We start from the raw sequence: 15250 nt of genomic DNA, 5'->3' as shown, positions 1-15250 counted from the left end.
CCACACAAATTATTGGTTCTTATCTACAGATACAACTATATAATAGCCAGTGTTTACTTGTTTACACAGCATGAAATTACATATATACAGGATTATAATCATTGTATAGTTTCTATATAGGAAGCTTAGTTACCTAACTGATTAACAGATCAACTGCTACACTAAGTATGTACAGAGATGGCATGTATTATCTAACCACATTTCACAATAATTATCTTCACACAATAAAAGAGTGTTAATAAACAAGGAAATATCAAGAATACAACAATTGTGAGGTTCGTAAATAGCTAACTATACGTGCAGTCACCTAGTGATAGTGGTATACAGGGATATAACACATGTATAATATTCAAAGTGGTAGATGTATGTGTATAGCAGTCAAAAATGACTTTGTAAACTAATTGGGGAAAACAACTGGGCACAAGCCAGTGACTAAACAGGGAATACAAAGTATTGTACAATAAACACTTTTCTAAATAAAAGAAATACAAAAAATTAGTATAAAACTAGCTTTCTTCACCATCATTAGCAGCTAATGATGATCTTGATTTGACCTTCATTAACAATCTCATGACTAAAACACATCAAATGATTAACACTAACTACACGTCATTGTCATACCGATATCCTTTCCTGTTTAAATACTCCAAAACAGCAGGTTTTATCTTAGCCACACCACCACTACTGTGGCTACCCTTCCCAGTGACCACACAAATGGTCTCTGTTATGATCAAATGATTCCACTATATCGTAACAGATGTACTCACTTTTGTTAGTAGAGGATAGTGCTTCCTCCAGCACCTCTAGTGCTTCTTTGACAAACAGCCCATGCAGATCTAGAACATCTTTCTTTGATTCATTACTATAACCAGTAATTGTAACAACAGTGTATGTGTAACTATACTAACAACCTTTTAGCTAATATTATTTCAGCTGCCCTCTCATTTGCATCATTCATCTTACTAGTGTGAAGATGACCCTATAAGGTAGTCAGACTAGTAATTGGACTGCTTCATACCATCACCCCAGATTAAAAGTATAATGACCTGAATACAATACCCCCATACCATACAATATCCCCATACCATACAATATCCCCATACCATACAATATCCCCATACCATACAATATCCCCATACCATACAATATCCCCATACCATACAATATCCCCATACCATACAATACCCCCATACCATACAATATCCCCATACCATACAATATCCCCATACCATACAATATCCCCATACCATACAATATCCCCATACCATACATACACTTCCCCATACTTCATATATACATTATACAGCATTTGCCATTAATAGTAGTAATAAAGAGACCAGTTTATTCTAATTACGTGGTTACCTGTTGAGCATAAAACACAGCTAGTTCTCCTTGTCTGTTGCTGTGAGCTTTAGCTGCCTTCTGAAAGCACTCCGCCCTCAACTTGGCATGCAGAGCAGCCTCAGCTCTGATATCTTCATAAGACAGGTTGGTCCACGATTGTTGGTCACCAGCTTTGGCTGTCATGGGACATCACATGGTTAAATATCTGTTATTACATAATTACCTGGATCCTCATGGACAGCGTTCACTTCCTGTTTCTGCAAGGAGAGCTAGAGAGGACAGAATAACAACTGATTACATGGTAGGTATGGAGAGTGACTACTTGACAAGTCATCATTTTATTGATTAGGAGTACATCATGTCCTTTGGACAATCTGCCTTCCTTGTCCAAAGAATTCAAAGCACTCCTAATTTTGTATATTCATAACAATAAATGACCCAGCCAAGTAGAATCTTATCGGATAGTGTCCAATCTCTACTGCTAACCTTTGCTGGTCTACTTTGACCAATCACAGCTGAAGGATTAGCCATAACACTGATTGGTTTGTGTGCTTGTCGTCTCCGCAACTCCAACACCACCTGGTCATAGTCAAACCTAACAAAACACACACACCTCATTTAATGGCCATACACAATGGGCAATTGGAAACAGTGGAAATGGAAACTGGAAACAGAAATGGTCAAATTGTCACATAAAAGTACCCAGAGTAAATCTCTTGCTTAGTGGCCACCTCTTAAAGACCACCTTTTTACAAAGACCACATTGTAATAACATCTCAAACATACTTAATGACCATGGTAACCTTTTATAAAGACCACCCTCTTTACAAAGACCACCTCTTCACAGTGTAATAATAGTAAAGTTCCAAACATCTATTTTAAGGCTTTACCAAAACAGCTAGATCAGCTAAAATGCTAGGCTCTTAAGGTTACGGAATAGTTTAAAATGAGTGGGCGGAACAAATTACAAAACCTGCTTTAACCCAAGCAGGGATAAATAATTTCAACAACTGTGTAGTGTTAGCAATACAACTAATTGTGCTTGTTTGTCTTTAGTACAGAAAGACTGCTATTGGGTGTGTGGTCCACAATAGAGCGTATTCACGAAGAAATTACAGACGAGGCGATTAAAATACGTGTGGTAAGAAGCCCAATGCTACAATACAAAAATATCACGTTTTTGTTCTTTCCACCAGACCCGGTACAGCAGCAGCCAATTCGTGGCTGTGTGGTAATCACCAATAGATGGGTAATAGAATACTAGAAGTACAACCTCGTAGCTGGTCTACTTTCTGATATCACAATAGAACGCCCCATCTGCTCGCCAACGCATGTCACGATATGGCGGGTACTGTGGTGAATATTTCAAAAAGCAGACCAGCTACTCCATTGTGCTTCTAGCATGTCATTATCCATTAACAGACCATTGCCATACTGCCACGAATTGATTTTCTCTCTACCTCTGGTGTCAACAAACTACGGGCCAAAATGAAACAATTTTTCCGCGCGTTTTTACACCATCACAAATGCATTGAACAGTCACTTAATGGCAGTTTGGTAGTCACCTATCAATGGAGAATAAAGTACTACAAGGATATGAGTGTAATTAGTATAGTTTCTGAAAAAATGACCATGGAGCCCGCCAAGTCGCTACACAAGATGAAGCGTTCCACTGCTACATCAGGAAGTAGACCAGCTATGAGTTCATGCTTCTAGTATGTTGCTACCCATTCATAGGTGGTTACCACATAATCACGAATTAGCTGCTCCTGTACAAGGTCTGTTAGAAAGAACGAAGACGCAATTATTTTCTATTGCACCATTGGGGCTTTATCCACACGTCTCAAATAAACGCCGCATTTGTGACGTCACGTGAATACGCTCTATAGAGCGATGTTTTATGCGCTGCCAAAAAACAGACTAACAGATCACTGAATCCTTATAATTTCAACACAAGTGACTAAACAACTAAAATATCTAGGTCCTGTGGAAGCGATTTTTTAAGTTACTGGTTGTATAGACATTTTATTGAACTTTTAGTAGTTTTTTCAAGTGAAACAAGCTTGTATCTGAGTCACTGGGAAGAAACACGCCAAAAACGCTTCCACAGGACCTAATAAATTTAATATACAGTATCACTATGCCCCAGAAATTCCAATAGAGCCTACACCTTTTGCTGTATTTGGTGGAAAAACATGGTAGTGATAGCTGGAGCTGAGCGATGTACAGGCTGGCTTACTTGTGTTACTACAACAAATTGTAGTGTTCCACCTGCCTCAAACTACATTGTAGCTACATAAAAACATTAAATATGAAGTAGTGATGTGTGATATATCGAAAAAATATCGATTTCGCGATAATTTTGTCGATATCGTTATCGTATCGATTTTCGATACTGCTTTAGCAGATTTCGATATTTATCAAAAAGGTAATATTTTGCGATAATTATCGAAATATTGAAGAATATTTCGATAAATCTACAGCATTTAGTGTGTGATTGTGCAATCACACTAGAAATGAAGGCTGGTTCTGTACTATCTAGCCACTTTAAAAACTTGTCTACCAGTTTCCTAGGCTTATTATTAGTTTTATGCAATAGTTTGTGTGTAAAGTGTATTTCAAGCATATTTATAAGTATCGGCCGCCCACGCAATTACACCACCCACACAATTAAAAATTATCAAAAATCGTATCGAAATTTCGATATTTACCCCAATATCGTATCGATAACATATCGAAATAAAAATCCTGATATCGCACACCACTAATATGAAGGGCTTTATCTTCAATTAAAACTTTTCACGCTGCTAGACTGGTTTTATGGGCTTCTCAAAAAGTATCGATAGGCATTCAAAATTTTGAATGATTGCCCGTGACTATACCATAACCTTAAGGTCATCATCATTCTGGTACAAACAAAGCAAAACAGATAGCCAGATTACTTGAGTGAAGTGTGTACCACAGTATGGAAGATGACATTCACCCCTTTGTATGAGTTATGAAATACATGTTTGGAGCTTATCAATATTATCATTTAAAGAGGTGGTCTTTGTAAATAGGTGTGCCTTATAAGAGGTGACCATGAAGTGGTCTAATCAATTAGATCATCAAGTATGCCTTAGCTATCTTTAAAACCTAATCACATTTGGTCTTTGTACAGAGGTAGTCTTTGCAAAAGGTTATCTCTAAGTGAGGGTTTTACTCTAGGATCAGATTTTGATAAAGCCATGAAATAGATGTTTGGAACTTAGCTACAGTATTGTTACAATGTGAAGAGGTGGTCTTTATAAAGGTGACCAAGAAGTGGTCGTATTTATAGGGTCATTACATGTAAGTATGCCTTAACCATCTTTGAGATGTAATTACAATGTGGTATTTGTATGGAAGTGGTCTTTGTAAACAGGGTGGTCTTTATAAAAGGTGAACATGAAGTGGTCGTATTTATAAGGTCATTAAGTAGAGGTGGTCTTTGTAAGAAGGTGATTTACTTTATATGACAATTTGACCATTTGTTTTCCATTTCCAATTTCCATTTCCACTGCTTCCAATTGCCCATACACAATACACTGTATAGGTAGAAATTTTTGCAAATTTTGCAGTTTTATTCACAAGATCCATGGAACGATCAATAATAGTACACATGTAACCTACGATTATATTTTTACAGAGCTGTCATCATTTGCAAATTTTGTCCCTCATGATAAGGTACATACATATGTACAGACTATAGAAAACTGTGCAGCAGGAAATGGGGAAACAATGAATTTGGCTACCAAACATATTAAATAACAGTTATACAGGCACAATGTGGAATTTATGAAATTTATAAACCCAAAGGTCCGAATCTGTAGTGCACGAGTGAAGCAAGGGCGCTACTAAGGGTCTGAGGGTTTATATATTTCATAGACTCCACATTGTGCCCATATAACTGCTTTAGACTCTATTTCACATTACACTTACCTCATCCACAGCTGCTTCTCTGCTGTAGGCTCAGCAAAAGCAGCTGGTTTTATTGTGATAATACTAACTCCATGGCAACTATACGTGCTCATGTGACAAAATAAGCATCCACATTACATCACTGCACATGAAAAATGTATACTGATTGGATAAACCTAGATTTTGAGCATATGTTATATTGGCCTGAAGGCGTGGAGTATATTAGTTTACTTTAGGCCCTTTGGGTGGGTAATAAACCTCATATACTTCACCTTGTTTTCTAATATACTCCACACCTTCAGGCACAATATAACATAAACGTTTATCCAATCGCTATACATTTTTGACGTGCAGTGATGTAACAAGGATGCTTATTTTGTCACATGAGCATGCATAGTTGCCATGGCGCTAGTATTATTGCAAGAAAACCTCCCGCTTTTGCTGAGAAGTAAGTAATCTGAGTGTAATGTAAAATAGAGTCTAAAGCAGTTATACGGGCACAATGTGGAGTTTATGAAACCATCAGGACCTTAGTAACGCCCTCGCTTCGCTTGTGTGCTACAGATTCGGGCATTCAGGTTATAAATTTCATAGACTCCACATTGTGCCCGTATAACTATTATATATACTCCCGGTCTTTGTACAGCTTGACCCTAGCTGTTCCCACTCCCAAATCATTGCAGAATAGTATACACGTACTGATGTTCCAGCAGTAGTTGATCGATGTAATGCTGATTGAAGGATGAGAAGTTGTGGTACAATTCCTTTACTTTGATATTTGTTGCTGTTGAATTCTTGCAAGCATCAGACACAATCTCACTCTAAAGAGAATACAACATAGTTGAATATGATATGTGGTTGTGGCTCAGTACACACCAACTGTTGAGACTCTTGTTCCACCATTCCCTGTTGAAGGATGATATCCTTTAAACAAGGTACTGCACTGGAAGGTGTAGCTGATACAGAAGGGATCTACAAAACACCAAACAATAATCATATTAATTTAACTTAATTAATTTACTTTTGATGTGTCGTGAAGGCTTATAAGTGGTTGATGTTGCTTGCGAGATTTGCTCTGTTGCTTCTTCCACTTCTCTTCTTTGGGACCTTCATCTCGGGTCAGTACAACACTGTCCCTTAGATCATCTTCACGTTGTAGCTGTCGAGCCAGTTGATTATCTGAGTAGTGTAGTTATTTACAGCAAGCTGAATGCAACACCAGTACCTTTTTTCAACTGTACATGAGTGTTAAAGGATGCTTCTATTTTTTTAGCCTATAAAGACAACAGGCACTATACTGTGATTCATGACAGCAAACTGTTGTAATACAACTGAAGAACTTTGTATCTTATGTGTAATATGCCACTAACCTCTAAAGTGTCCACCCATTTTTTGTGGATCTCCTTGGCAACTCTCTCTGATAGCAGCACTACCAAGTCATCCCCACTGGCATCACCTGATGATCATACGTACCACACGATGGATCACAAAACACACATGCAAAATTATTTACCTTCATTGACCAAATGTTTTTGAACAGATCCAAACATGTTCTGCAATGTGCTGGCCAGTGATGGTGACAACCGCAAGATAAGCTCATCATCACTATCAGTGCATACTGACTGTGCTGCAGGTGTGTGGGTAGAGCTGCTATCTGGTGGGTGTGACTCACTCAGACTCTCCACATCTTCACCGACAACTTCAGCACTAACTGACTTATCCTCAACCATCTCTCTGTCAAATTGCTCTTGCAAGGCACGTGCTATCTTTTCATCATCATCAACAGACACATCAAGAGAATCTTGATGATCTGCTGGTGCTGAGGATGATTCCTCATCAACATCATGATTGGATTGCTCCTGTTGCAAGTCAGCTAGCTGAAAAACGTCTAACCAACTTGACATTGTCTTCACTGGTGTGGTAGGCAGCTCCAATAGAGCAGTTACAGCTCTATCAAGCATGTTGTCTAAACTACTGTACACCTGCTGTACATGTTCTGCTGAGACATTGGGAAAACAACCCTCGAGGAACACAACGTCATTACTATCTTCTGTAGCTGACATACTATCAGAAGTCACTGTGCCACTATCACTGATATCCACTATTTTTTCATCTTCATCCTTACAAGAGCTTTCCATTTCAATGGCTGCACTATGGCTACTTGTATCACTGTCCTCAGTACTGTGACAGTCAACAACAGAACTATTTTGTTCAATATACCTGTCTGTAGAAGTGATGTCGGTATTATTGTTTTTCATTACGTTATACTTCACTTGATTGTCACAGTCCAATAACTCAGGACTCGTCCATTTCATACCATCACTATTATTAACTGGTTTATGTTCACTGTGTGCTGTCGGCAGAGCTTCAATCACAGAGTGGTTGGGCAGGCATGTACTCGTTAAGGTGTTTTCCCTGGGGACCAAGTGTAGGGGCTCATATGAATAGTGTGCACCCATATCACACTGACCATAAGGAGGAAGGACGGAGTCACTATAACTGCTGTGAAGACAATGACTAGCAGTAGGATGATGCACAAAGTCGTCTACTGGACAAGAAGAATCACCACTGTTCAATTGTATTGTATCAGAATATGGTGAGCCCTTTGGTTGTGTTGGCATTGTACTGGATAAGTTAGTGTCTATAGATAGATTATCAGTAGCTGGGGAGTGATCACTGTTGTATTTAGTACTATTATTATTACTAGTAAGTGATGGAGTAGTGTTATTATAATAAGGTTTATTAATTGGTGGGGGATTCCCCCAATTGTATGAATCCACAGTGGATTGATCAGAGAAATGTGGTTTATTCTTTGAAGGAGAATCATTGTCACTTCTCCACCACAAGTTCCTATCACTTTGTGATGATGATGTCACCTGTCTTACTTGGTGGTTGCCATTCCAATTAGCACTACCATAGTTACCATGCCAACTACTATAATGTGAGTATCCCTTCATCTTGCAATGTGGGCTGGTACGTTGGGGTGCTGTTGATGAAGTAACAGGAGCACTGCGGGCTACCAGAAAGTTGCCACCTTTATTAGTAGTAGTGGGTACCGTTGATGAACTAGCCCTAGGTAACAATTATATTAAAATTTTAACTGAAATTGTAAATTAAAACAAACCGTTTAACTGTTGACGATGAGTTGGTTTTATTATAGCCCATCACTGATTCTACAGAGACATGGTGCTCATACTGGTCCATCATCCTCTCAAGGGTGTTCCTGGGTACTCCATGTGAGTTCTTACTGTAAATGAACGTTGGAATAATGTCAGTGTGTAGTGTATGTCTTTGTGTATGTACAGTGTGTGTATACATGCAGGTACGTGTGTGCGCTGTGCGTCTACAATACCAACCGGTGCAGTTTGTTGACATTAAATTTCCAAGGAGTATCAGGTTCTCGAAATTCCACCTTGTAGTTGAACTGAAGTGCCTATAGATACAATGAAATATTCTTCATAGACACCCTCTTGGGTACTTTAATACAAAGCTATATACTTAACAAGTTGATAGCTTCCACTTCTGTCATTTTCATAGATAGAACTTTGCAAATTACTGCATCAAAATAACCTAACTAATAAATCTCTAGCAATAGGAGATCCCACTGTGTTGATGAGAAATCTGAAGCCATACGAGCTATACACTTGCCGTAGAAACAACCGTATCTCTACTACAAAATGTCAAACCCTGCTTTCTTGATTATATTGCAGAAATTTCACAATAAAACTTGTCTCTGATGAGTTGATGACAAGTTAATTACTGATGGAATAGCCTTGTTGACTAGCCACCATAACACAATTATCAACAAAATGTCATTTCATAATGCTTACAGCAGCAACATATGGCTTCATTTCAAAAGCTCTAGTGTTTGTGTTGTCAATGATGATCGGAGTGACCCCACGACGTATGGCATCCCTCGCTACAAGAGTGAACACATGACATTGCACCATCACAAGTAATATAAATATATACCTCTATTCTGGTTTAGAACATGATTTTCCTGTATCTTGGTAACATCAAATTGGTACCTATTCAGAGATGCAGTTAAAACATTCGTAAATCCTTCTTGTAACATCTTTTGACACATGTGACCTGTGAACTCTCTACAGATCATCAAACAGTCTGAAGATATTTAACACAAAAGCAGTTCAGGATGTGTTGGTGTTAACAGCTTTGTGTAGGTATGTGTAGTGTAAACTGCTAAGAATGGTCATGTGACCACCATCAAACAATTTTGTGTGTACACACCTCATGGAAGTGGTTGTCTAACAATCCCATATATACAGTGTCATGTTTATGAAACTTGTGTAGCAGGCAAGCAACATGATACTCTGTATTTCATTATAAAACTACAAGTCAGTATTCAGTAAATATTAGCAAATAATTAGAACTGTTTGAGCATGTTATTTTTTTGAGTTTATGTGATTTGCTATGCAATTCTCCATTTAAAATTCTACTTTAAACAAATTAGAATTACCTTTCCCTGCAAATATATACAGAAACACACTTAACTACAAGTGCAACTGAAAACAACAACTTCTCAAATCCAACAACAAATAATCATTAAAAACTTGGTTGTATGAGGTACTGCATACGCATATGGAAACTTTCGTCATAAGTATATATATATATATATATATATTTCATGGTTATGCACTTTGTTAGGATTTTAGCATTCATGAATGTCTCTTAGCCCAGGATTCAAGTTATGATCACTGTTGCTCAATTCAAAGATTTTTGTCCTCGGCCACACGATATGAAAGGTCTGGATTATTATTTTTTCCTTCAAGCACCAAACAAATTGCAAATGTGTGTCAGAACCAAGTAGTACTGTAGCAAATAGCACTAGCATCAAGACTAAATACTGAAGCCATTTCCTCAATGCACGACTCATGCATAACTTATCACATGATAACATTACACGGTAGTTTTACTACCTGAAATTTAAATACTAGTGCATAACCGAGCAGATATCCAAACAATTCAAATATTTGTTTCAGCTCTAGTTCAACGATGTTGCCTGAAATATACACACAAGCACAAGGGACGCTAGGCCTGAGTGCTAGAGGTATATTTCATTGTGAGCCAACCACACCCACACCACACTTACACTCCATGAACCATAAAGAAATCATCAGTAGAATAAATGACTCCAGAACGACCTTTTAACTTCCTATAGTACAAAATGAATATTAACAAAACAGCCAGTACATACATACAACATATTATATAACAATTAGTTTTCTAAACAGCTACTTGTCAAAGTATTGAATCACTGGAGCTATGATTTCAATAGAACAAGGTCTCTATTAATATTAAACAGAACCCTCTTCGCCTTTTTTAAGTGGAGTGGTACTTTCACTATCTGTTACCCACAGGTGATAGCAGCTTCTTACCTCGCCAATGTGGACTTGCCACTTCCTGGTAACCCCCTCATTATAATGAGTCTCTTGATGGACACATTATCAGTACATCTTGCTAAAATATCACAGAATAACACAAGATACAGTTATTAAACATACACCTAATACATTAATAAAATAACTATGGGATACTTTTAGACACATAATTAAATATTCGGTTGAATTAGACTTTTGATCAAATCTGAAACCTTACCATAATGCATAATTATCTGTAAGATTTCTGCTGCTATAATTGGATACCATTGTGTTCAGCTAGTATCTATGTAAACTATAGTATTACCTAATACTTAAAATGGAAAAAGTACCAACCACAGGGTAATCACCTAAGATACCCCACTTGAGATATATTTTTAATTATTTTATAACAGCTGTTTTATGTTAGCAATAGCTAGCTTATGTACCTTCACTGGTGTGGTGCTGAGGCATTGCATTCTGACCAGATCCTTCTTGAGCTGGTGATGTAGACGGCATTGCCGCAATCTGGTAACCACCAGTGACTGGTTGTGGTGGGCCATAAATAGAATAGGGATAAGGGTAGACCCACTGGGGTGAAGGGCTGATGTAAGGCATTGAATTGAGACTGTCTTGTTTAGGGAACAATGGTGGTAAGTCCACCCACTGGTGCATGCTGTAGTCACTACCACCAGACCGCACACTGTCTTCCTTGACAGGAGTTGGAGAGGGGACACTTTGAAATGTTGAGGGAGAGGTAACTTCTTTTGTACACTTATCATCAGAGAATGTCAACAGTTTCTCTATAGCTCCATTAACTATAAAGTAAACAATATTTAAATTGAAAACACACAACTGCTCATTGTGGTTAATATGTGGGCAACAGTACATGCTCACATGAATATAGAACACATCTTTATCATGCGAATTAGCACTACAAGTAATAAACACTAAAGTAGCCCGGTCCTCCACGCAAAAACTGCGGATAGTTGTTTAAAACAATGACAGGCGCTGTATCCTAAGCCGTAGTTTTAATATTTTTGCCAACAATCGAAAACCGCCAGTTAATTAATTATAAGTGCACGAGGTTTAGATTAAAACTTTGGGTCAAAGATAAACTACAAAGAAAGCTTGGGCCATACTAGCAACTTAGTAGCACAGCACTTGATCGCTGTACAAAAATTACACTGATATATAAAGAAAGTCACACCCAACCTTAGCGTTGTTGTTTACATGCTATCAAGTATCGCGCAAGACATCACTAGTCTCTTACGGTCATTTTTGCAGTGTGTCAACACGCTGTGAATTGAGTCCTCATCAATGGCAGGAAACATAGCCCTCAACTGGGAAACTTTGCTCTCAGCCTCCATCTTCTAACAAAACACTACAACTCCTATATATCACACCGCACGAGGCAATAAAGGAAGGGTGCGACAGCTTTTACGGCTGCACGATCGACTACCTTGGAAACTTCCGCCAATTATTTGGCGGCGCGCGGTTAGGCACGTGAAGAAGGATGCCCTCCGTGTTATCTAAAGTTACCGATCCGAGGGCGATCTCCGCAGTCATTGCAGGCGCACTGGTAGTCTACTACTACTCGAAAGGACAAGGCAGAAAGTGAGAACGATGTGTGTGTAGTGTTCTAATACAAGCTCACATGACCTTTTACTCACGTGGTACACGCCCTCAAGTTAGTGTGACATGTACCACCACAGGATCAAGTGTTAGTGAATTCCCTACATAACTGTTAAATTCCTGCCCTTACTCTTGACTGTGTGGCACTTACCTTGATTAGACAATGGCATTTGGAGAATGCTTTTGATATTTGCAAATTTTTATTCTACATAGCTCTCAGTAGGAAGCCTTTGCCAGAAGTGAGACCAACATGCTACAAATCTACTGCCCAAAGGATCAGCAGCCAACTACTTAGCACCCAAAATCACTTACAAGATTCTGTTTATTAGCCAAGATTTCTAATAAGTTTCACAGAGAGATTTCCAAGGCCTTTTGGACCATAGATACAAAAATTACGCTAAGAACCACACATCTGATAATTGCTGTGTAGTTGTGTACCTTCACTCACTATCTAGTCACCTATAGATGTGTTTAACGAAGAGGTGTGGTCGTCACATGGTCGTCACATGCGCAAATTACCAGTCATTTTTGTAGGGCTAAAGAAATGCAATGTCAACTGGAACTTATCACTCAAGCAATAGTAAAAACGGGTAGTTTGAGGACTAAAACCATTAATAAACTCAGGCATGGTAAAATAAGTTACCTTTCAGATGTTACAGTAGTTTAAATTTCATGTACATAAACCAACTGTACAGAAAAGTCATCCCATTATTCTTTTTCGGCAAACCCCGAGTGTTGATAAAGTATGACTATCAGGTTTGTATTTCAGGTAGTGATTACTTGATGCAGTATTACAGTGCTTAGAAACACTTAGAAAATGTTTGCCCTACATTGATTTTCCCGGAATCTGGATTGCATTATGCAAAAGTGATGTAATATAGTGCCACGCCTTCTTGTTAAACCCATCTATTTACTGCTGTTTATGCAGCTTGATCTGTGTTATTGTATCTTTGTACATTCTACTATCATCAGCTATGCTGCCATGTACTAGAATTACTTGTGAAACTTGGCATATCATAAATTTCCGGTATTGTATTTTTATCCTTTAAAGTCCTTCACTCTCAACTGTCACACCTCTGGCATGATTCTTACAATTTAAGGTACAATTGCAACTCTCACATTCAAGGCATTGAAATATCACACCTACAACTTGTACAAGCAATGAAGCTTAAACTTCTAACAAATGCTCTTATTTTTAGATAAATGTATTTTTATCTGCGCACAGTTTGTGTCATGCAATCCTTCTGATGTGATACCGTGTATCGCAACAAGAAAATGGTGCTGGCTTAAGACATGGCTGGAGTTGCCAAGAGCAGACCAAGAAGCAGCTGTCTGTCACCTATAACTGTTATCTGAGTTGGTATGTTGCAAGTCTGGGGGACCATCACCACCTAGTTGATGTGGTCAGAGTTAACTCCTTCTTGCAGGTACTGACATTTGCAGCAGTGATCAAATCTTGTAACACCCACATGGGGACGTGAATGTGAGTGTAGTCTTTGATCATAACTGCAAGAGGTTGAGTTTGCATCACGCTAACCACTACGTATGACACTACGCTTTCACGGCCTACGCCACGTGATTCAAACAGATGCAAACGTCAGTAGTGGAATGGACCTACAAGAAGGCTGTATACCAAGGGGTAGGATGGCTGTGTTCCGGATAGTAACATGTGCATTAGAAATTGACTTATTAATCTGTGAGAGAAGTATGATGTTTGGTGCCAAATTGTGGCCACTATACAGTGCTTGGAGAAAGAGTGGTCCAATCTTGCAATTTGACTCACAATGTTGAGAATTTATGAGGCTGCGGTTTCTGAAACAGTATTTATAAGCAATGTGGTTCTGTGGATTGTAGCTGGCAGGGTTTCTCCACACTGTTTTATTATCAAAAGACACAGGTTATATTTAAGTTTTACATCCAACTCCTCACTGTGCAGTATGATGATGCTATATGATGAACTAGTGGGATGATGCCTTCAATCTCCTGTTTAACACATGTACGGATAATTGTGTATAATGTTCTACAGGCACAAGCAAATAGTGAAGCATCTCATCAAGTATTCTGAAATTGTTGAGGCATAATTAACCTTAGTATTACATCACACAATTATGGTACTCAAACCATAGCCTGCATTTTACATGCTTTTCATTCATCCATCCGTTAATTGCAGGTAATTAAAGAAGAATCTGGAGTATGGGAAACCCCCTAGTTATCCTTGACATAGCGTACAATATAAAATCATGGTTGTACGAAATCCCCTTCTAGTGTTATCACCATATGATCTGCCATTCATACTGTGTTGTACATTTTCATTCCAGTTCATGTCATGTTTTTGATTTCATTGTGTATTGTGTGCAGGGGACATTGTTGTGTGTAGATATGTACATGTAGCCATTAATACTGGACTGAAAGACTTGCCAAAACTGTTTTACATTTTACCAGTACAGCTGTACTCTAATAAACGCAGATATGGTTTTTGTGTATTCAAAATTTGGTTGGTGTATCTTTAGCCACTTTGTATGTACCATACAGCATGTGAAATACGAAATTTGTAAATCAAGAATGACAAATTTCTGTTGGTAGACTAAACTTTGAGCCGATGGTTTTTTTTCAAAATTTCTATCAGTACCCTAAAAATTACAGACAAACTGTCATGCAGAGTTTCCAATCGCAGAAATTTATGTTTGGGGCTGTTTTAACTGCTTCACTAAAGAATTGCACCTATATCAAGAAGTGTATGATGTGTGTTTCATGTTTAAAACACATGCATGATCCCACAAAACGTGATCCCACAAAACGTGATCTCACAAAACGTGATCCCACAAAACATGATTTAAACACATGTCACTTCCACTCAAGTGTTCAATAGTCCATCAAGTCAGAGAAATGTATTGGTTGTGTTTTCTCACCTCTGTGCGTGTGTATGTATACATGTAACCAACCAACTTGCTGGTAAG

General features: G+C 38.2%; 2 protein-coding genes across 2 annotated transcripts in view; one reads left to right on the top strand and one right to left on the bottom strand.

Moving 5' to 3' along the window:
• Window positions 1-211: 211 nt before the first annotated feature.
• LOC136256883 (NEDD4-binding protein 2-like) lies at window positions 212-12144 on the bottom strand. The gene is made up of 21 exons (XM_066049940.1): window positions 11932-12144; window positions 11108-11476; window positions 10680-10761; window positions 10394-10456; window positions 9256-9311; window positions 9114-9202; window positions 8640-8716; window positions 8408-8530; window positions 6797-8355; window positions 6654-6739; window positions 6509-6557; window positions 6305-6462; window positions 6160-6255; window positions 5983-6104; window positions 1831-1939; window positions 1568-1613; window positions 1363-1520; window positions 912-979; window positions 768-862; window positions 622-721; window positions 212-574 (listed from the first exon to the last, which is right to left on the bottom strand). The coding sequence occupies exons 1-21, from the start codon at window positions 12026-12028 to the stop codon at window positions 526-528; spliced, it is 3651 nt and encodes a 1216-aa protein (XP_065906012.1). The 5' UTR covers window positions 12029-12144; the 3' UTR covers window positions 212-525.
• LOC136256884 (ATP-binding cassette sub-family D member 3-like) overlaps window positions 12123-15250 on the top strand; it is a 23881-nt gene continuing 20753 nt past the window's right edge. The window contains exon 1 of the mRNA XM_066049941.1: window positions 12123-12275. Within this exon, the coding sequence (XP_065906013.1) occupies window positions 12175-12275 (101 nt within the window). The 5' untranslated portion in view covers window positions 12123-12174. The remainder of the gene's footprint in view (window positions 12276-15250) is intronic.

Source organism: Dysidea avara, chromosome 5 (genome assembly GCF_963678975.1).
Source record: "Dysidea avara chromosome 5, odDysAvar1.4, whole genome shotgun sequence".
Lineage (NCBI taxonomy): Eukaryota > Metazoa > Porifera > Demospongiae > Dictyoceratida > Dysideidae > Dysidea > Dysidea avara.
This window is presented reverse-complemented; position numbering and strand designations above follow the sequence as displayed.